Here is a 22,500-nt window from a genome sequence, read left to right as displayed (position 1 = left end):
AATAATAATATAATAACAGTAAAGTTATTAGTATAGTTTATAGTATAGTATATATACTATATAATAGTAATGTCTTATTTCTACTCCGCCCATTATTTAAATTAATAATAATAATAATAATAATAATAATAATAATAATAATAATAATGTCTTATTTCTACTCCGCCCATTATTTAAAATAATAATAATAATAATAATAATAATAATAATAATAGTAATAATAATAATAATAATAATAATAATAATAATGTCTTATTTCTACTCCGCCCATTATTTAAAATAATAATAATAATAATAATAATAATAATAATAATAATAGTAATAATAATAATAATAATAATAATAATAATAATAATAGTGTCTTATTTCTACTCAGCCCCTTATTTAAAGCCCATGCAAATCGGAGCAGGCGCCCACCTCTCCTCCCCTGCGCTACGCGTTCCTGGAGGGCGGCGCGGAAGGGCGCCACCCCGGTGCCGGGCGCCACCATCACCACGGGCGTCTCGGGGTCCGTCGGGAACCGTAGCGCCCCCTTCTTCACCCAGAGGGGGACGTGGGCGGCGCCTGGGGGGAGAAACGTAGCGCGGCGTCAGGGGCGGGAGACGTAGCGCGGGCGCCTGGTGATTGGTGGGTAGTATGGGAAACGTAGCGCAGGCGCCTGGCGATGGGTAGTATGGGAAACGTAGCGCGGGCGCCTGGTGGGTAGGTACTATGGGAAACGTAGCACGGGCGCCTGGTGGGTAGGTACTATGGGAAACATAGCGCGGGCGCCTGGTGGTGGGTAGGTACTATGGGAAATGTAGCGCGGGCGCCTAGCACTGCCTAGGTACTTCAGGGTGGGTACTATGGGAAATGTAGCGCGGGTGTCTAGTGATGGGTAGTGTGGGAAATGTAGCGCGGGCGCCTAGCACTGCCTAGGTACTTTAGGGTGGGTACTATGGGAAATGTAGCGCGGGTGTCTAGTGATGGGTAGTGTGGGAAATGTAGCGCGGGCGCCTAGCACTGCCTAGGTACTTTAGGGTGGGTACTATGGGAAATGTAGCGCGGGCGCCTGGTGGTGGGTAGCTACTATGGGAAATGTAGCGCGGGCGCCTAGCACTGCCTAGGTACTTTAGGGTGGGTACTATGGGAAATGTAGCGCGGGCGCCTGGTGGTGGGTAGCTACTATGGGAAATGTAGCGCGGGCGCCTAGCACTGCCTAGGTACTTCAGGGTGGGTACTATGGGAAATGTAGCGCGGGTGTCTAGTGATGGGTAGTGTGGGAAATGTAGCGCGGGCGCCTAGCACTGCCTAGGTACTTTAGGGTGGGTACTATGGGAAATGTAGCGCGGGCGCCTGGTGGTGGGTAGCTACTATGGGAAATGTAGCGCGGGCGCCTAGCACTGCCTAGGTACTTCAGGGTGGGTACTATGGGAAATGTAGCGCGGGTGTCTAGTGATGGGTAGTGTGGGAAATGTAGCGCGGGCGCCTAGCACTGCCTAGGTACTTTAGGGTGGGTACTATGGGAAATGTAGCGCGGGCGTCGAGTGATGGGTAGTGTGGGAAATGTAGCGCGGGCGCCTAGCACTGCCTAGGTACTTTAGGGTGGGTACTATGGGAAATGTAGCGCGGGCGTCGAGTGATGGGTAGTGTGGGAAATGTAGCGCGGGCGCCTAGCACTGCCTAGGTACTTTAGGGTGGGTACTATGGGAAATGTAGCGCGGGCGCCTGGTGGTGGGTAGCTACTATGGGAAATGTAGCGCGGGCGCCTAGCACTGCCTAGGTACTTCAGGGTGGGTACTATGGGAAATGTAGCGCGGGCGTCGAGTGATGGGTAGGTAGTGTGGGAAATGTAGCGCGGGCGCCTGGCGATGGGTAGTATGGGAAACGTAGCGTGGGCGCCTGGTGGGTAGGTACTATGGGAAACGTAGCACAGGCGCCTTGTGGGTATGTACTATGGGAAACGTAGCACGGGCGCCTGGCGATGGGTAGGTACTATGGGAAATGTAGCGCGGGCGCCTGGTGTTGGGTAGGTACTAGGGGAAATGTAGCGCGGGCGCCTGGTGGTGGGTAGGTACTATGGGAAATGTAGCGCGGGCGCCTAGCACTGCCTAGGTACTTTAGGGTGGGTACTATGGGAAATGTAGCGCGGGCGCCTGGTGGTGGGTAGCTACTATGGGAAATGTAGCGCGGGCGCCTAGCACTGCCTAGGTACTTCAGGGTGGGTACTATGGGAAATGTAGCGCGGGTGTCTAGTGATGGGTAGTGTGGGAAATGTAGCGCGGGCGCCTAGCACTGCCTAGGTACTTTAGGGTGGGTACTATGGGAAATGTAGCGCGGGCGCCTGGTGGTGGGTAGCTACTATGGGAAATGTAGCGCGGGCGCCTAGCACTGCCTAGGTACTTCAGGGTGGGTACTATGGGAAATGTAGCGCGGGTGTCTAGTGATGGGTAGTGTGGGAAATGTAGCGCGGGCGCCTAGCACTGCCTAGGTACTTTAGGGTGGGTACTATGGGAAATGTAGCGCGGGCGCCTGGTGGTGGGTAGCTACTATGGGAAATGTAGCGCGGGCGCCTAGCACTGCCTAGGTACTTTAGGGTGGGTACTATGGGAAATGTAGCGCGGGTGTCTAGTGATGGGTAGTGTGGGAAATGTAGCGCGGGCGCCTAGCACTGCCTAGGTACTTTAGGGTGGGTACTATGGGAAATGTAGCGCGGGCGCCTGGTGGTGGGTAGCTACTATGGGAAATGTAGCGCGGGCGCCTAGCACTGCCTAGGTACTTTAGGGTGGGTACTATGGGAAATGTAGCGCGGGCGCCTGGTGGTGGGTAGCTACTATGGGAAATGTAGCGCGGGCGCCTAGCACTGCCTAGGTACTTTAGGGTGGGTACTATGGGAAATGTAGCGCGGGCGTCGAGTGATGGGTAGGTAGTGTGGGAAATGTAGCGCGGGCGCCTGGCGATGGGTAGTATGGGAAACGTAGCGCGGGTGCCAGGTGATGGGTAGTATGGGAAACGTAGCGCGGGCGCCCAGTGCTGCCTAGCTACTTTGAGGGGGCGCCTGGCAGGAAAAACGTAGCGCAGACATGGGAAACGTAGCACGGGCGCCCAGTGCTGCCCAGGTAATTAGAGGGGGCGCCTGGCAGGAAAAAGGTAGCGCAGACATGGGAAATGTAGCGCGGGCGCCTGGGGATGGGTAGTATGGGAAATGTAGCGCGGGCGCCTGGCGATGGGTAGGTACTATGGGAAATGTAGCGCGAGCGAATGGCGATGGGTAGTATGGGAAATGTAGCGCGGGCGCCTGGCGATGGGTAGTATGGGAAATGTAGCGTGGGCGCCTGGCGATGGGGAGTAGGGGAAATGGAGCGCGGGCGTATGGTGATTGCTGGGTACTGTGGGAAATGTAGCGCGGGCGCCTGGCGATGGGTAGTATGGGAAACGTAGCGCGGGCGCCTGGTGATTGCTGGGTACTGTGGGAAACATAGCGCGGGCGCCAGGTGATTGGTGGGTGCTGTGGGAAACGTAGCGCGGGCGCCTGGTGGTGGGTAGTTACTATGGGAAATGTAGCGCGGGCGCCTAGCACTGCCTAGGTACTTTAGGGTGGGTACTATGGGAAATGTAGCGCGGGCGTCTAGTGATGGGTAGGTACTATGGGAAATGTAGCTCGGGCGCCTGGCGATGGGTGCTATGGGAAATGTAGCGCGGGCGCCTGGCGATGGGTGCTATGGGAAATGTAGCGCGGGCGCCTAGCACTGCCTAGGTACTTCAGGGTGGGTACTATGGGAAATGTAGCGCGGGCGTCTAGTGATGGGTAGGTACTATGGGAAATGTAGCTCGGGCGCCTGGCGATGGGTGCTATGGGAAATGTAGCGCGGGCGCCTAGCACTGCCTAGGTACTTCAGGGTGGGTACTATGGGAAATGTAGCGCGGGCGTCTAGTGATGGGTAGGTACTATGGGAAACGTAGCGCGGGCGCCTGGTGGTGAGTAGGCACTATGGGAAATGTAGCGCGGGCGCCTGGCGATGGGTAGTATGGGAAATGTAGCGCGGGCGCCTGGCAGGAAAAAGGTAGTGCAGACATGGGAAATGTAGCGCGGGCGCCTGGCAGGAAAAAGGTAGTGCAGACATGGGAAACGTAGCGCGGGCGCCCAGTGCTGCCCAGGTACTTTGAGGGGCGCCTGGCAGGAAAAAGGTAGCGCAGACATGGGAAACGTAGCGCAGACATGGGAAACGTAGCGCTGGCATGGGAAACGTAGCACAGGCGCCCAGTGCTGCCTAGGTACTTTGAGGGGGCGCCTGGCAGGAGAAACGTAGCGCAGACATGGGAAACGTAGCGCAGGCGCCCAGCCTCGCCTAGGCGTTTTGAGGGGCGCTGGCAGGGGAAACGTAGCACAGGCGTCTAGCGCTGCCTAGGTACTTTGAGGGGCGCCTGGCATGAAAAAAGTAGCGCTGACATGGGAAACGTAGCGCTGGCATGGGAAACATAGCGCTGACATGGGAAATGTAGCGCTGGCATGGGAAACGTAGCGCGGGCTTGTAGCGCTTCCCAGGGGAAATGTAGCGCATGCGTCTAGCGCTGTCTAGGTACTTTGAGTTGCACTGGGAGGGGAGAAACGTAGCACGGGCGCCCGGCCCTACCCGAGAAACGTAGCACGGGCGCCCGGCCCTACCCGAGAAACGTAGCACGGGCGCCCGGCCCTACCCGAGAAACGTAGCACGGGCGCCCGGCCCTGCCAGGAGAAACGTAGCGCGGGCGTCAGGTCCGGGCATGGGATACCTTGCGCGGGCGCATGTTGACAGGAGAAACGTAGCGCGGGCGCCTAGCATGACAGGAGAAACATAGCGCAGGCGCCTAGCATGTTGACAGGAGAAACGTAGCGCGGGCGTCCAGGAGAAACGTAGCGCAGGCGCCTAGCATGTTGACAGGAGAATCATAGCACAGGCGCCTAGCATGACAGGAGAAACATAGCACAGGCGCCTAGCATGTTGACAGGAGAAACATAGCGCAGGCACCAACACGAGAAACGTAGCGCAGGCGCCCAGCCCGTTGAAAGAAACGTAGCGCGGGTGTCCAGGAGAAACATAGCGTGGGCGCCCAGGAGAAACATAGCGTGGGCGCCTAGCATGTTGACAGGAGAAACATAGCGCGGGCGCCCAGGAGAAACATAGCGTGGGCACCTAGCATGTTGACAGGAGAAACGTAGCGCAGGCGCCTAGCATGACAGGAGAAACATAGCACAGGCGCCTAGCATGTTGACAGGAGAAACATAGCGCAGGCACCAACACGAGAAACGTAGCGCAGGCGCCCAGCCCGTTGAAAGGAGAAACGTAGCGCGGGTGTCCAGGAGAAACATAGCGTGGGCGCCCAGGAGAAACATAGCGTGGGCGCCTAGCATGTTGACAGGAGAAACGTAGCGCGGGCGTCCAGGAGAAACATAGCGTGGGCACCTAGCATGTTGACAGGAGAAACGTAGCGCAGGCGCCTAGCATGACAGGAGAAACATAGCACAGGTGCCTAGCATGTTGACAGGAGAAACATAGCGCAGGCGCCAACAGGAGAAACGTAGCGCAGGCGCCTAGCACATTGACAGGAGAAACATAGCGCATTTTTGCACCCGGCGCCCGCGCTACAACTCACCCTGCGCCGGGTCGAGGGAGGCCAGCCAATTGGAGCAGAGCCCGGTCCGGGGCTTGGCCAGGCGCGTCCGGTAGCGCACGACGGCCACCAGGATCTGGATGCGGCCGGGCAGCGCCTGGTGGGAGAGGGAGTTGTAGTACGGGAACTGTAGCGCGGGGAGGGAAACTATAACTCCCGCGCCGGGACTCACCAGAGGGGAGGAGGCCAGGGAGAAGGACCGGGCGCGGGTGCGAGGGAGGAGGTCCAGGAGGAGGCGGCAGGGCAGGGCGGAGGCCGTCCGGGGGAAGTCGCGCAGGACCTGGCGCCGGGGAGAGAGAGAGAAATGGGAGTTGTAGCGCAGGCGGGCGCTGCGGGGCGCCAGGGTTGGGAATTGTAGCGCAGAGTTGGGAATTGTAGCGCAGAGTTGGGAATTGTAGGCCGTGGGAATTGTAGCGCAGGGAACTGGGCGCTGGGAACTGTAGCACAGGGAACTGGGCGCTGGGAACTGTAGTGCTGGGAACTAGGCGCTGGGAACTGTAGTGCTGGGAACCTGGTCTGGGAATTGTAGTGCTGGGAACTAGGTGCTGGGAACTGTAGCACAGGGAACTAGGCACTGGGAACTGTAGTGCTGGGAAACAGGCGCTGGGAACGAGGCCTTGGGAATTGTAGCGCAGGGAACTAGGCGCTGGGAACTGTAGTGCTGGAAACTGACGCTGGAAACGAGGACTTGGGAACTGTAGCGCAGGGAACTAGGCGCTGGAAATTGTAGTGCAGGCAAGCTGGTCTGGGAACTGTAGTGCTGGGAACTAGGCGCTGGGAACTGTAGCGCTGGGAAGCTGGTCTGGGAACTGTAGCGCAAGGAACTAGGCACTGGGAACTGCAGTGCTGGGAATCTGGTCTGGGAACTAGGCGCTGGGAATTGTAGCGCAGGGAACTAGGCGCTGGGAATTGTAGTGCTGGGAACTAGGCGCTGGGAAATGTAGTGCTGTGAACTAGCCGCTGGGAAATGTAGTCCTAGGAACTAGGCGCTGGGAACTAGGACTTGGGAATTGTAGCGCAGGGAACTAGGCGCAGGGAACTGGGCGCTGGGAACTGTAGCGCTGGGAACCAGGCGCTGGGAACGAGGCCTTGGGAATTGTAGCGCAGGGAACTAGGCGCTGGGAACTGTAGTGCAGGGAACTAGGCGCTGGGAACTGTAGCGCTGGGAACCTGGTCTGGGAACTGTAGTGCTGGGAACTAGGCGCTGCGAACTGTAGTGCTGGGAACTAGGCGCTGGGAACAAGGACTTGGGAATTGTAGCGCAAGGAACTAGGTGCTGGGAATTGTAGTGCAGGGAACCCGGTCTGGGAACTGTAGTGCTGAGAACTAGGCGCTGGGAACTGTAGTGCAGGGAACGAGGCGCTGGGAACTGTAGTGCCGGGAACGAGGCGCTGGGAACTGTAGTGCTGGGAACTAGGCGCTGGGAACTGTAGTGCTGGGAACTAGGCGCTGGGAATTGTAGTGCAGGGAACCTGGTCTGAGAACTGTAGTGCTGGGAACTAGGCGCTGGGAACTGTAGTGCTGGGAACTGGGCGCTGGGAACTGTAGCGCTGGGAACTAGGCGCTGGGAACGAGGCGCTGGGAACTAGGTCTTGGGAACTAGGCCTTGGGAATTGTAGCGCAGGGAACTAGGCGCTGGGAACTGTACTGCTGCAAACTGATGCTGGGAACTAGGCGCTGGGAACTGTAGTGCTGGGAACAAGGTGCTGGGAATTGTAGTGCTGGGAAGCTGGTCTGGGAACTGTAGTGCTGGAAACTAGGCGCTGGGAACTGTAGTGCTGGGAACCTGGTCTGGGAACTGTAGTGCTGGGAACTAGGCGCTGGGAACTGTAGTGCTGGGAACTAGGAGCTGGGAATTGTAGCGCAGGGAACTAGGCGCTGGGAACTGTGGCAGTGGAAACCAGGCGCTGGGAACTGTGGCCCCCACACCGCGCGCGCTACAATTCTCGGATCCCACCCACCTCCAATGTCGCCCGCCGCACCCGCTGGCCCTGGGAACTGTAGCGCCCAAAACCAGACCCTGTAGCACTGGTCATCCGCCCCTGGCACCCCATGCGCTACAATTCCCAAATATCACCCACATCCAGTGTCGCCCGGCGCTGGGAACCGTAGCGCCCAAAACCAGACCCGGAAAACCAGGCGCTGGGAACTGTAGCACCGGGCACCCGCCCCTGCCACCCATGCGCTACAATTCCCAGTTCTCATGCACCTCCAGCGCCGGGAACCATAGCGCGGGAACCGCAGCGCCCAAAACCATGCGCTATAATTCCCAGGTCTCACGCGGGCGCTGGGAACCGCAGCGCCGAAAAGCATGCGCTACAATTCCCAGGTCTCATGCTGGCGCTGGGAACCGTAGCGCCCAAACCCGACCCGGAAAACCAGGCGCTGGCAACCGTAACACCGGGCACCCGCCCCTGGCACCCCACGCGCTACAATTCCCGGGCGTCACCCACCTCCAGCGTCGTGCGCCGCACCCGGTGGCAGTAGGCGTACAGCTCCTCCTGACCGGGCGCCGAGGCGAACTCGGCCAGCTTCTCCCGCTCCCGGGCGTCGGGCGAGAGCTGGGCGGCGAGTTCGAAGAAGGAGCGCCTGGGAGTTCTAGCGAGGTCCAGGTGCTGCTCCACCAGGCGCCCCAGGGTGCAGGGCTGGGGCAGCGGGAATGGTAGCGCGGCGCCTGGCGGGGAGAGAAGGGAGGGGTCAGGTTTGAGGGGGAGCGAGAGAGGGGTTCAAAACGGGCGCTGGGAATTGTAGCGCGGGAACCAGGCGCTGGGGAATAGGGGAGGGGAAATGGGGCGCTGGGAACCAGGCGCTGGGAACTATGGCGCTGGGAACTAGGTATGGGAACCGTAGCGCTGGGAACCAGGCGCTGGGAACTGTGGCACTGGGAACCAGGCGCTGGGAATTGTAGCGCTGGGAGCTATGGCGCTGGGAAATAGGTGATGGGAACTGTAGCGCTGGGAACCTGGTGCTGGGAACCAGGCGCTGGGAACTGTAGCGCTGGGAGCTATGGCGCTGGGAAATAGGTGATGGGAAATGTGGCGCTGGGAACTGTAGCGCTGGGAACCAGGCACTGGGAACCAGATACTGGAAACCAGGCGCTGGGAAACGTAGCACACGAAACCAGGCGCTGGAGACCAGATAATGAAAACCAGGCGCTGGGAATTGTGGCACTGGGAACCATGGCACTGGGAACTGTGGCACTGGGAACCAGGCGCTGGGAAATAGGTGATGGGAACTGTAGCGCTGGGAACCAGGCGCTGGGAACTATGGCACTGGGAACTGTAGCGCTGGGAGCTATGGCGCTGGGAAATAGGGGATGGGAACTGTAGCGCTGGGAATGTGGCGCTGGGAATTGTAGCGCTGGGAGCTATGGCGCTGGGAACCAGGCGCTGGGAACTGTAGCACTGGGAACTGTGGCGCTGGGAACCAGGCGCTGGGAACTGTAGCGCCAGGAACTGGGTGCTGGGAACCAGGCGCTGGGAAACGTAGCGCTCAAAACCAGGCGCTGGGAACCAGATGCTGGAAACTAGGCATTGGGAACTGTTGCACTGGGAACCAGGCGCTGGGAACTATGGCACTGGAAACGTTAGCACTGCGAACTGTGGCAATGGGAACCATGGCGCTTGAAACCAGGCGCTGGGAAACGTAGCGCTCCAAACCAGGCGCTGGGAACCAGATACTGGAAACCAGGCGCTGGGAACCATTGCACTGGGAACCTGGTGCTGGAAACCATGGCACTGGGAACCTGATGAGGGGAACCTTAGCACTGGGAACCAGGCGCTGGGAACTGTAGCACTGGGAACCATGGCGCTCAAAACCAGGCGCTGGGAACCGTTGCACTGGGAACCTGGTGCTGGAAACCATGGCACTGGGAACCTGATGCGGGGAACCTTAGCACTGGGAACCAGGCGCTGGGAACTGTAGCACTGGGAACCTGGTGCTGGAAACCATGGCACTGGGAACCTGATGTGGGGAAACTTAGCACTGGGAACCTGGCGCTGGGAACTGTGGCACTGGGAACCATGGAGCTTGAAACCAGGCGCTGGGAACTGTGGCGCTGGGAACCAGATACTGGAAACCATGGCACTGGGAACCTGATGCGGGGAACCTTAGCACTGGGAACCAGGCGCTGGGAACTGTAGCACTGGGAACCTGGTGATGGAAACCATGGCACTGGGAACCTGATGTGGGGAAACTTAGCACTGGGAACCTGGCGCTGGGAACTGTGGCACTGGGAACCATGGAGCTTGAAACCAGGCGCTGGGAACTGTGGCGCTGGGAACCAGATACTGGAAACCATGGCACTGGGAACCTGATGCGGGGAACCTTAGCACTGGGAACCAGGCGCTGGGAACTGTGGCACTGGGAACCATGGCACTGGGAACCTGGCGCTGGGAACTGTGGCACTGGGAACCATGGTGCTCGAAACCAGGCGCTGGGAAACATAGCGCTCGAAACCAGGCGCTGAAGACCAGATAATGAAAACCAGGCGCTGGGAACTGTGGCACTGGGACCCGTGGCGCTCGAAACCAGGCGCTGGGAAACGTGGCACTGGGAACCTGGTGCTGGAACCAGGCGCTGGGAACTGTGGCACTGGGAACCGTGGCACTCGAAACCAGGCGCTGGGAACTGTGGCACTGGGAACCGTGGCGCTGGGAACCAGATACTGGGAACCTGGTGCTGGAAACCAGAATCTGGGAAACGTAGCGCTCGAAACCAGGCGCTGGGAACCGTGGCACTGGGAACTAGGCCTTGGGAACCCGGCGCTGGGAACTGTGGCACTAGGACCCAGGAGCTAGGAAGTGTGGTGCTTGAAACCAGGCGCTGGGAACCATGGCACCAGGAACGAGGCGCTGGGAACCGTGGCACTCAAAACCAGGCGCTGGGAAGTGTGGCACTGGGAACTGTGGTGCTCGAAACCTGATGCTGGGAACCTTAGCACTGGGAACCAGGCGCTGGGAGCTGTGGCACTGGGAACCTGGTGCTGGAAACCAGGCGCTGGGAACCGTAGCGCTGGGAACTGGCGCTCGAAACCAGGCGCTGGGAACTAGATGCTGGAAACCAGGCGCTGGGAAACGTAGCGCTCAAACCAGTCGCTGGGAGCCATGGCACTGGGAACTAGGCCTTGGGAACCCGGCGCTGGGAACTGTGGCACTGGGAACAAGGCGCTGGGAAACGTAGCGCTCAAAACCAGTCGCTGGGAGCCATGGCACTGGGAACTAGGCCTTGGGAACCCGGCGCTGGGAACTGTGGCACTGGGAACAAGGCGCTTGAAACCAGGCGCTGGGAAACATAGCGCTTGAAACCAGGCGCTGGGAACCAAATGCTGGAAACCAGGCGCTGGGAAACGTAGCGCTCAAACCAGTCGCTGGGAGCCATGGCACTGGGAACTAGGCCTTGGGAACCCGGCGCTGGGAACTGTGGCACTGGGAATCTTGGCGCTTGAAACCAGGCGCTGGGAAGCGTAGCGCTGGGAACTGGCGCTCGAAACCAGGCGCTGGGAACTAGATGCTGGAAACCAGGCGCTGGGAAACGTAGCGCTCAAACCAGTCGCTGGGAGCCATGGCACTGGGAACTAGGCCTTGGGAACCCGGCGCTGGGAACTGTGGCACTGGGAACAAGGCGCTGGGAAACGTAGCGCTCAAAACCAGTCGCTGGGAGCCATGGCACTGGGAACTAGGCCTTGGGAACCCGGCGCTGGGAACTGTGGCACTGGGAACAAGGCGCTTGAAACCAGGCGCTGGGAAACATAGCGCTTGAAACCAGGCGCTGGGAACCAAATGCTGGAAACCAGGCGCTGGGAAACGTAGCGCTCAAACCAGTCGCTGGGAGCCATGGCACTGGGAACTAGGCCTTGGGAACCCGGCGCTGGGAACTGTGGCACTGGGAATCTTGGCGCTTGAAACCAGGCGCTGGGAAGCGTAGCGCTCCAAACCAGGCGCTGGGAAACGTAGCGCTCGAAACCAGGCACTGGGAACCAGATACTGGAAACCAGGCGCTGGGAAACGTAGCGCTCAAAACCAGGCGCTGGGAACCTGATGCTGGAAACCAGGCGCTGGGAAACGTAGCGCCCAAAACCAGGCGCTGGGAACCAGATGCTGGGAAACGTAGCACTCAAAACCAGGCGCTGGGAACCAGATACTGGAAACCAGGCGCTGGGAACCAGATACTGGAAACCAGGCGCTGGGAATCGTAGCGCTCGAAACCAGGCGCTGGGAACCAGATGCTGGAAACCAGGCGCTGGGAAACGTAGCGCTCAAACCAGTCGCTGGGAGCCATGGCACTGGGAACTAGGCCTTGGGAACTCGGTGCTGGGAACTGTGGCACTGGGAACAAGGCGCTGGGAACCAGATACTGGAAACCAGGCGCTGGGAACTGTTGCACTGGGAACCGTGGCACTTGAAACCAGGCGCTGGGAACTGTGGCACTGGGAACCATGGCGCTCGAAACCAGGCGCTGGGAACTGTGGCACCAGGACCCGGGCGCTGGGAACCGTGGCGCCAGGAACTGGGTGCTGGGAACCGTGGCGCTCAAAACCAGGCGCTGGGAACCATGGCACTAGAACCCAGGCACTGGGAACTGTGGCACTGGAAACCATGGTACCGGGAACCACGCGCTGGGAACTATGGCACTGGGAACTATGGCACTGGGAATCTTGGCGCTTGAAACCAGGCGCTGGGAACCAGATGCTGGAAACCAGGCGTTGGGAAACGTAGCGCTCAAACCAGGCACTGGGAAACGTAGCGCTCAAACCAGTCGCTGGGAGCCATGGCACTGGGAACTAGGCCTTGGGAACCCGGCCCTGGGAACTGTGGCACTGGGAATCTTGGCGCTTGAAACCAGGCGCTGGGAAGCGTAGCGCTCCAAACCAGGCGCTGGGAAACGTAGCGCTCGAAACCAGGCACTGGGAACCAGATACTGGAAACCAGGCGCTGGGAAACGTAGCGCTCAAAACCAGGCGCTGGGAACCTGATGCTGGAAACCAGGCGCTGGGAAACGTAGCGCCCAAAACCAGGCGCTGGGAACCAGATGCTGGGAAACGTAGCACTCAAAACCAGGCGCTGGGAACCAGATACTGGGAAACGTAGCGCACGAAACCAGGCGCTGGGAACCAGATACTGGAAACCAGGCGCTGGGAACCAGATACTGGAAACCAGGCGCTGGGAATCGTAGCGCTCGAAACCAGGCGCTGGGAACCAGATGCTGGAAACCAGGCGCTGGGAAACGTAGCGCTCAAACCAGTCGCTGGGAGCCATGGCACTGGGAACTAGGCCTTGGGAACTCGGTGCTGGGAACTGTGGCACTGGGAACAAGGCGCTGGGAACCAGATACTGGAAACCAGGCGCTGGGAACTGTTGCACTGGGAACCGTGGCACTTGAAACCAGGCGCTGGGAACTGTGGCACTGGGAACCATGGCGCTCGAAACCAGGCGCTGGGAACTGTGGCACCAGGACCCGGGCGCTGGGAACCGTGGCGCCAGGAACTGGGTGCTGGGAACCGTGGCGCTCAAAACCAGGCGCTGGGAACCATGGCACTAGAACCCAGGCACTGGGAACTGTGGCACTGGAAACCATGGTACCGGGAACCACGCGCTGGGAACTATGGCACTGGGAACTATGGCACTGGGAATCTTGGCGCTTGAAACCAGGCGCTGGGAACCAGATGCTGGAAACCAGGCGTTGGGAAACGTAGCGCTCAAACCAGGCACTGGGAAACGTAGCGCTCAAACCAGGCGCTGGGAGCCATGGCACTGGGAACTAGGCCTTGGGAACCCGGCGCTGGGAACTGTGGCACTGGGAATCTTGGCGCTTGAAACCAGGCGCTGGGAACCAGATGCTGGAAACCAGGCGTTGGGAAACGTAGCGCTCAAACCAGGCACTGGGAAACGTAGCGCTCAAACCAGGCGCTGGGAAACGTAGCGCTCAAACCAGGCGCTGGGAGCCATGGCACTGGGAACTAGGCCTTGGGAACCCGGCGCTGGGAACTGTGGCACTGGGAACTGTGGCACTTGGAATCTTGGCGCACGAAACCAGGCGCTGGGAACCTTAGCACTGGGAACCAGGCGCTGGGAAACGTAGCGCCCGAAACCAGGCGCTGGGAACCAGATACTGGAAACCAGGCGCTGGGAACCAGATACTGGAAACCAGGCGCTGGGAATCGTAGCGCTCGAAACCAGGCGCTGGGAACCAGATACTGGAAACCAGGCGCTGGGAAACGTAGCGCTCAAACCAGTCGCTGGGAGCCATGGCACTGGGAACTAGGCCTTGGGAACTCGGTGCTGGGAACTGTGGCACTGGGAACAAGGCGCTGGGAACCAGATACTGGAAACCAGGCGCTGGGAACTGTTGCACTGGGAACCGTGGCACTTGAAACCAGGCGCTGGGAACTGTGGCACTGGGAACCATGGCGCTCGAAACCAGGCGCTGGGAACTGTGGCACCAGGACCCGGGCGCTGGGAACCGTGGCGCCAGGAACTGGGTGCTGGGAACCGTGGCGCTCAAAACCAGGCGCTGGGAACCATGGCACTAGAACCCAGGCACTGGGAACTGTGGCACTGGAAACCATGGTACCGGGAACCACGCGCTGGGAACTATGGCACTGGGAACTATGGCACTGGGAATCTTGGCGCTTGAAACCAGGCGCTGGGAACCAGATGCTGGAAACCAGGCGTTGGGAAACGTAGCGCTCAAACCAGGCACTGGGAAACGTAGCGCTCAAACCAGGCGCTGGGAGCCATGGCACTGGGAACTAGGCCTTGGGAACCCGGCGCTGGGAACTGTGGCACTGGGAATCTTGGCGCTTGAAACCAGGCGCTGGGAACCAGATGCTGGAAACCAGGCGTTGGGAAACGTAGCGCTCAAACCAGGCACTGGGAAACGTAGCGCTCAAACCAGGCGCTGGGAAACGTAGCGCTCAAACCAGGCGCTGGGAGCCATGGCACTGGGAACTAGGCCTTGGGAACCCGGCGCTGGGAACTGTGGCACTGGGAACTGTGGCACTTGGAATCTTGGCGCACGAAACCAGGCGCTGGGAACCTTAGCACTGGGAACCAGGCGCTGGGAAACGTAGCGCCCAAAACCAGGCGCTGGGAACCAGATACTGGAAACCAGGCGCTGGGAACCAGATACTGGAAACCAGGCGCTGGGAAACGTAGCGCTCGAAACCAGGCGCTGGGAACCAGATGCTGGAAACCAGGCGCTGGGAAACATAGTGCTCGAAACCAGGCGCTGGTAACCAGATGCTGGGAAAGGTAGCGCGCAAAACTAGGCGCTGGGAACCAGATACTGGGAAACGTAGCGCTCAAAACCAGGCGCTGGGAACCAGATACTGGGAAACGTAGCGCTCAAAACCAGGCGCTGGGAACCAGATGCTGGGAAACGTAGCGCTCAAAACCAGGCGCTGGGAACCAGATACTGGGAAACGTAGTGCTCAAAACCAGTCGCTGGGAACCAGATACTGGGAAACGTAGCGCTCAAAACCAGGCGCTGGGAACCAGATACTGGGAAATGTAGCGCTCAAAACCAGGCGCTGGGAACCAGATACTGGAAACCAGGCGCTGGGAACCATGGCGCTTGAAACCAGGCGCTGGGAACTGTGGCACTGGGAACCTGGTGCTGGAAACCAGGCGCTGGGAACTAGGCGCTGGGAACTGTGGCACTGGGAATCTTGGCGCTTGAAACCAGGCGCTGGGAAACATAGCGCTCAAACCAGTCGCTGGGAGCCATGGCACTGGGAACTAGGCGCTGGGAACTCTGGCACTGGGAACCGTGGCACTGGGAACCATGGCGCTAGAAACCAGGCGCTGGGAACTGTGGCACTGGGAACCATGGCGCTCAAACCAGGCGCTGGGAACCAGATACTGGAAACCAGGCGCTGGGAAACGTAGCGCTCAAAACCAGGCGCTGGGAACCAGATACTGGAAACCAGGCGCTGGGAACCAGATACTGGAAACCAGGCGCTGGGAAACGTAGCGCTCAAAACCAGGCGCTGGGAACCAGATGCTGGAAACCAGGCGCTGGGAAACGTAGCGCTCAAACCAGTCGCTGGGAACCGTAGCACCGAGACCCCAAACTCGAACCCGCACCTTCCTCGGCCGGCTGGACCACAAAGCGCCGTTCTGGATCCAGGTTCAGGAGGCGGCAGAAGAGGGCGACGTCTTCCGGGGCGTTGCTAGGGGCGACCATGGCGACGTCGCCGGCGGCGGCCCTGGGGGGAAATGTAGCGCGGAGCGGGATTAATAATAATAATAATAATAATAATAATGATAATAATAATAATAATAATAATAATAATAATAATAATTCATAGCATTCAACCTCTAATTATTATGTATTATTATGCAATATTATGCATTATTATTATGTATTATTATTATTATTATTATTATTATTATTATTAGAAGTAGTAGTAGTATTGTATGCCTGGCTGCCTTATCAGTTCCTGGAATAATAAGAAGAAGAAGAAGAAGAAGAAGAAGAAGAAGAAGAAGAAGAAGAGGTTGAACGCTATTATTATTATTATTATTATTATTAGCAGTAGTAGTAGTAGTATTGTATGCCTGGCTGCCTTATCAGTTCCTGGAATAATAATAGTAATAGTAATAGTAATAGTAATAATAATAATAATAATACATAATAATAATAATACATAATAATAATAATGCATAATATTGCATAATAATACATAATAATTAGAGGTTGAATGCTATGAATTATTATTATTATTATTATTATTATTATTATTATTATTATTATTATGTTTTTTGTATGCCTGGCGGCCTATCAGTTCCTGGAATAATAATAATAATAATATTACATAAAAATAATACATTATAATGCATAATAATACGTAAATATGCATAATAATTAGACGTTGAATGCTGTTTTTGTATTCCTGAATCCCTATCAGGAATAAATAAATAAATAAATAAATAATAGAGAAATAATGATAATAATAATAAAAATAATAGAGAATACAAAATAAGAATACAGAATAAGAATACAGAATAAGAATACAGAATAATTAGAGGTTATGTATTACTATTATTATTATTATTAATAATAATAATAGTAATACATAACATACAACCTCTAATTATTCTGTATTATTATTCTGTATTCTCTATTATTTTTTTATTATTATTATTATTATTTTTGTATTCCTGGCTCCCTATCAGTTCCTGGAATAATAACAAAAATAAATAAATAAATAAATAAATAAATAAATAAATAAATAAATGAGAAATAATGATGATGATAATAATAATAATAGAGAATACAGAATAATAATACAGAATAATTAGAGGTGGTATGTTATGTATTACTATTAATAATAATAATAATAATAATAATAATAATAATTTTGTATTCCTGGCTCCCTATCAGTTCCTGGAATAATAATAATAATAATAATAATAATAATAAAAAATAAAAAAAATACAGAATAATAATACAGAATAATTAGAGGTTGTATATTATGTATTACTATTATTATTAATAATAATAATAATAATAATTTTGTACTCCTGGCTCCCTATCAGCTCCTGCAAGAATATTAATAACAACACATAATAATACATAGTACATAATGCAGAATAAAAATAATACATAATAAGAAGCTCCAATCAGGATTTCTTATTATTCTTCCTATTATTAATATTAATTAATATTATTAATATCAGGGGGAAACCTGAATTTGTATTCCTGGCTCCCTATCAGTTCCTGGAATAATAATAATAATAATAATAATAATAATAGTAATAATAATAGAGAATAGAGAATACAGAATAATAATACAGAATAATTAGAGGTTGTATATTATGTATTACTATTATTATTAATAATAATAATAATTTTGTATTCCTGGCTCCCTATCAGTTCCTGCAAGAATATTAATAACAACACATAATAATACACAGTACATAATGCAGAATAAAAATAATACATAATAAGAAGCTCCCCATATCAGGATTTCTTCTTATTATTCCTATTATTAATATTAATTAATATTATTAATATCAGGGGGAAACCCACTGGATCCCGGATCCGGCCACGTCCAGCTCGATCAGCCGGACGTCCTGGAAGTGCGACTGGGACGTCACCCTCTGATTGGTCAGCACCCGGGCCAGGAAGGGGCGGGCCTCGCACGGGGGACCCGGCTCGGGTTCGGGGGGCTCCGATTGGTCGCCGTCGTCGTCCAGGAAACGGAAGGTGAAGCGGGAGGGCAAGCTGGAAGGAAGGCAAATTAAATAATAATCATATTAATAGTAATAATAATGGAGAGCCAGGCGTCTAACTAATAATAATAATAATAATAATAATAATAATAATAATAATGGAGAGCCAGGCGTCCAACTAATAATAGTAATAATAATAGTAATAATAGTAATAATAATAATAATAATAATATAATAATAATAATAATATAATAATAATAATAATAATGATGGAGAGCCAGGCGTCCAAATAATAATAATAATAATAATAATAATAATAATAATAATAATAATAATTCCACCACAAAATAAATGATGATAATATGAATAATAATCATTCCACCAAAAAATAATTATTATTAATAATAATAATAATAATAAAAATTCCACCAGAAAATAAATAATAATAATAATAATAAAAAGTCCACCAAAAAATAAATGATGATAAGAAGAAGAAGAAGAAGAAGAATAAAAATTCCACCCCAAAATATATGATAATATGAATAATAAAAAGTCCACCAAAAAATAAATAATAATAATAATAATAATAATAATAATAATAATAATAATAATAGGTTGGATGCCTGGCTCTCAAACATCAGCTCTAAGCAACATTATTATTATTATTATTATTATTATTATTATTTATTTTGTGATGGAATTATTATTATTATTATTATTATTATTATTATTATTAATTTTTTGGTGGAATGATTATTATTGTTATTATCATATATTTTGGGGTGGAATTATTATTATTATTATTAACTTTGTGATGGAATTATTATTCATCCTTATTAGCACGTCCAATATTCTAATAATTTCAAAATAACCGCACACAACATCCGGACTCAGGATATCCAGGCCAGCAGGAAGAGGATACAAAGCCAGGATCTTCTCCCAGAGATCCGCTAGCCAGGGATCCACTGCGGCGTCCGGCCTGCAGGGGGACAGAAAGGGATCCAGCGGTCATCTAGTCGGACCAATTAAAAATCCCATTTCAATTAAAAAGAAAATCCCGATTTAAATTAAAAAAAAATCCGATTTAAATCATAAAAAACCCTATTTAAATTAAAAAAAAACTGATTTATATATTAAAATCCCGATTTAAATTACAAAAAAATCCGATTTAAATTAAAAAAAACACGATTTAAATGAAAAAAAAATCCGATTTAAATAATAAAAAACCCGATTTAAATGGGAAAAAAACCTGATTTATATATTTAAAAAAACTTCCAGCGGTCATCTAGTCTGACCCGGACTAGACCAATTAAAAACCCAATTTCAATTAAGAAGAAAATCCCGATTTAAATTTTAAAAAAAAAAATCCGATTTAAATGATAAAAAAACCCGATTTACATGAAAAAAAACTGATTTATATATTAAAATCCCGATTTAAATTTAAAAAAGAATCCGAGTTAAATGAAAAAAAAAACGATTTAAATGGAAAAAAAACTGATTTATATATTTAAAAAATCTTCTCCCAGAGATCCGCTAGCCAGGGATCCAGCGGTCATCTAGTCTGACCCGGATTAGACCAATTAAAAATCCCATTTCAATTAAAAAAAAATCCGATTTAAATAATAAAAAACCCGATTTACATGGAAAAAAAACCTGATTTATATATTTAAAAAATCACTGGGAACCAGTTTCTTTCTTAAAAAGAAAATCCTGATTTAAATTTTAAAAAATATCCGATTTAAATAATAAAAAACCCAATTTAAATGGAAAAAAACCCTGATTTATATATTTAAAAAATCTTCTCCCAGAGATCCGCTAGCCAGGGATCCAGCGGTCATCTAGTCTGACCCGGACTAGACCAATTAAAAATCCGATTTCCATTTTTAAAAAATCCGATTTAAATAATAAAAAAACGATTTACATGGAAAAAAAACCTGATTTATATATTTAAAAAATCACTGGGAACCAGTTTCTTTCTTAAAAAGAAAATCCTGATTTAAATTTAAAAAAATATCTGATTTAAATAATAAAAAAACCAATTTAAATGGAAAAAAAAACTGATTTATATATTAAATTTAAAAATCCAATTTATATATATATAAAATCTATATATCTATATATCTATATATAGATTTATATATATTAAAAATCTGATTTTTTTTTAAAAAATCCAATTTTAATGAAATAAAAACCCCACTTCAATTAAAATAAAAATCCAATTTTAATTTTTTTTAAGAAACCGATTTAAATAATAAAAATCTGGTTGACACCCCCCAAATCCATTTAAATGCTGTAAAATTTTACGTTTTCCCACCCGGGCCCAATGTTCTGAATGAAAAAGAAATCCGATTTGAATTTAAAAACTCAGATTTAAATTTTTAAAAAATAAAAACATTCAGATTTAAATTTTAAGAAATGTAAAAGTTCAGATCTAAATTTTTAAAAATGTAAAAATTCAGATTTAAATCTTAAAACATTTAAAAATTCAGGTTCAAATTTTTAAAAATCTGATGAAAATGAAAATTTTTATATACAAAAAATCTATATATCTATATATCTATATATAGATTTATATATATTAAAAATCTGATTTTTTTTAAAAAAATCCAATTTTTATGAAATAAAAACCCCATTTCAATTAAAAAAAAATCCGATTTTAATTTTAAAAAATCCGATTTAAATAATTAAAATCCGGTTGACACCCCCCAAATCCATTTAAATGCTGTATAATTTTATGTTTTCCCACCCGGGCCCAAAGGGGCACCCGGAGGTCATCCAGACTCACCCCAAGTCGTGCTGGTCGTCCCCCAAGGCGGGCGGGAGCAGCGGGCAGCCGCCCAACTGGACAAGACGCTTGTGCAGTTTTTTGGCCACAAAATTGAACCTGGAGGGGGGGGGGAAACGTCAATTTTTCAATTTTTCCCAATTTTCCCTGGATTTTCCCATTTTTTCCCCAATATTCCCCCGGTTTTCCCATTTCCCCCCTGGATTTTCAAATCGCCCCACCGGATATTCCCATTTTTTCCGATTTCCCCCCAAATTTCCCCCCAAATTTCCCCATTTTCACCCAAATTTCCCCATTTCCCCCCAAATTTCCCCATTTCCCCCCAATTTTCCCCATTTCCCCCCAAATTTCCCCAAATTTCCCCATTGTCCCCCAAATTTCCCCATTTCCCCACCATTTTCCCCCATTTCCCCCCGGATTTCCCCATTTTTTCCGATCCCCCCCCCAAATTTTCCCATTTCCCCGTTTTATTCCAATTTCCCCACTGGATTTTCCCATTTTTTCCAATTTCCACCCGGAGATTTCCCCATTTTTCTCCCAATTTCCCCCCAAATTTCCCCAAATTTTCCCATTTACCCCCAGATTTCCCCCCGGATTTCCCCATTTCCCCCCACATTTCCCCATTTCCCCCCAAATTTCCCCATTTCCCCACAGATTTCCCCATTTCCCCCCGGATTTCCCCATTTCCCCCCGGATTTCCCCATTTCCCCCCAAATTTCCCCATTTCCCCCCAGATTTCCCCATTTCCCCCCGGATTTCCCCATTTCCCCCCAAATTTCCCCATTTCCCCCCAGATTTCCCCATTTCCCCCCGGATTTCCCCATTTCCCCCCGGATTTCCCCATTTCCCCCCAAATTTCCCCATTTCCCCCCGGATTTCCCCATTTCCCCCATTTCCCCCCAAATTTTCCCAAATTTTCCCATTTACCCCCAGATTTCCCCATTTCCCCCCGGATTTCCCCATTTCCCCCCGGATTTCCCCATTTCCCCCCAAATTTCCCCATTTCCCCCCAAATTTCCCCATTTCCCCCCAAATTTCCCCATTTCCCCCCGGATTTCCCCATTTCCCCCCGGATTTCCCCATTTCCCCCCGGATTTCCCCATTTCCCCCCAGGTTTCCCCATTTCCCCCCAAATTTCCCCATTTCCACCCAAATTTCCCCATTTCCCCCATTTCCCCCCAAATTTTCCCAAATTTTCCCATTTACCCCCAGATTTCCCCATTTCCCCCCCAAATTTCCCCATTTCCCCCCAGATTTCCCCAAATTTCCCCATTTCCCCCCAAATTTCCCCCAGATTTCCCCAAATTTCACCCCAGATTTCCCCATTTTTTTCCAATTTCCCCCCAAATTTCCCCATTTCCCCCCAAATTTCCCCAAATTTCCCACCAGATTTCCCCATTTTTTTCCCAATTTCCCCCCTGGATTTTCCAATCTCCCCCCCCCCCGGATATTCCCATTTTTTTTATTTCCCCCCAAATTTTCCCATTTCCCCCCAGATCTCCCCATTTTTTCCCAATTCCCCCCCCTTTTTTCCAAATTCTTCCTGGATTTTCCCATTTCCCCCCATTTCCCCCTGGATTTCCCCCTTTTTTTCGATTTCCCCCCAAATTTTCCCATTTCCCCCTGGAGATTTCCCCCTTTTCCTCCCCATTTCCCCCCGTTTTCCCAAATTCTTCCTGGATTTCCCCATTTTCCTCCCAATTTCCCCCCGTTTTTCCCCATTTCCCCCCGGATTTCCCCATTTCTTCCAATTTCCCCCCCAAATTTTCCCATTTCCCCCCGGAGATTTCCCCCTTTTCCTCCCCATTTCCCCCCGGATTTCCCCATTTCTTCCAATTTCCCCACCAGATTTCCCCCTTTTTCTCCCAATTTCCCCCCGTTTTCCCAAATTCTTCCTGGATTTCCCCA

The 22,500-nt window shown here is 51.3% G+C and overlaps 1 protein-coding gene across 3 annotated transcripts in view; it reads right to left on the bottom strand.

The window, feature by feature from the left end:
- Window positions 1-22,500, bottom strand: part of NDOR1 (NADPH dependent diflavin oxidoreductase 1) — a 33,502-nt gene that overhangs the window by 5,457 nt on the left and 5,545 nt on the right. The window contains exons 4-11 of one of the 3 annotated variants that reach the window (XM_053373610.1): window positions 20,593-20,691; window positions 18,685-18,786; window positions 17,665-17,859; window positions 15,717-15,838; window positions 8,085-8,305; window positions 5,804-5,911; window positions 5,614-5,728; window positions 418-564 (exon numbers count right to left, since the gene is read on the bottom strand). In XM_053373610.1, coding sequence (XP_053229585.1) covers window positions 418-564; window positions 5,614-5,728; window positions 5,804-5,911; window positions 8,085-8,305; window positions 15,717-15,838; window positions 17,665-17,859; window positions 18,685-18,786; window positions 20,593-20,691 — 1,109 coding nt within the window. Of the gene's footprint in view, window positions 1-417; window positions 565-5,613; window positions 5,732-5,803; window positions 5,912-8,084; window positions 8,306-15,716; window positions 15,839-17,664; window positions 17,860-18,684; window positions 18,787-20,592; window positions 20,692-22,500 lie in introns of all 3 variants that reach the window. The other 2 variants (XM_053373611.1, XM_053373612.1) reach the window with 2 other exon arrangements.

This window comes from Podarcis raffonei, chromosome Z, assembly GCF_027172205.1.
Source record: "Podarcis raffonei isolate rPodRaf1 chromosome Z, rPodRaf1.pri, whole genome shotgun sequence".
NCBI classification, from domain to species: Eukaryota; Metazoa; Chordata; class Lepidosauria; order Squamata; family Lacertidae; genus Podarcis; species Podarcis raffonei.
This window is presented reverse-complemented; position numbering and strand designations above follow the sequence as displayed.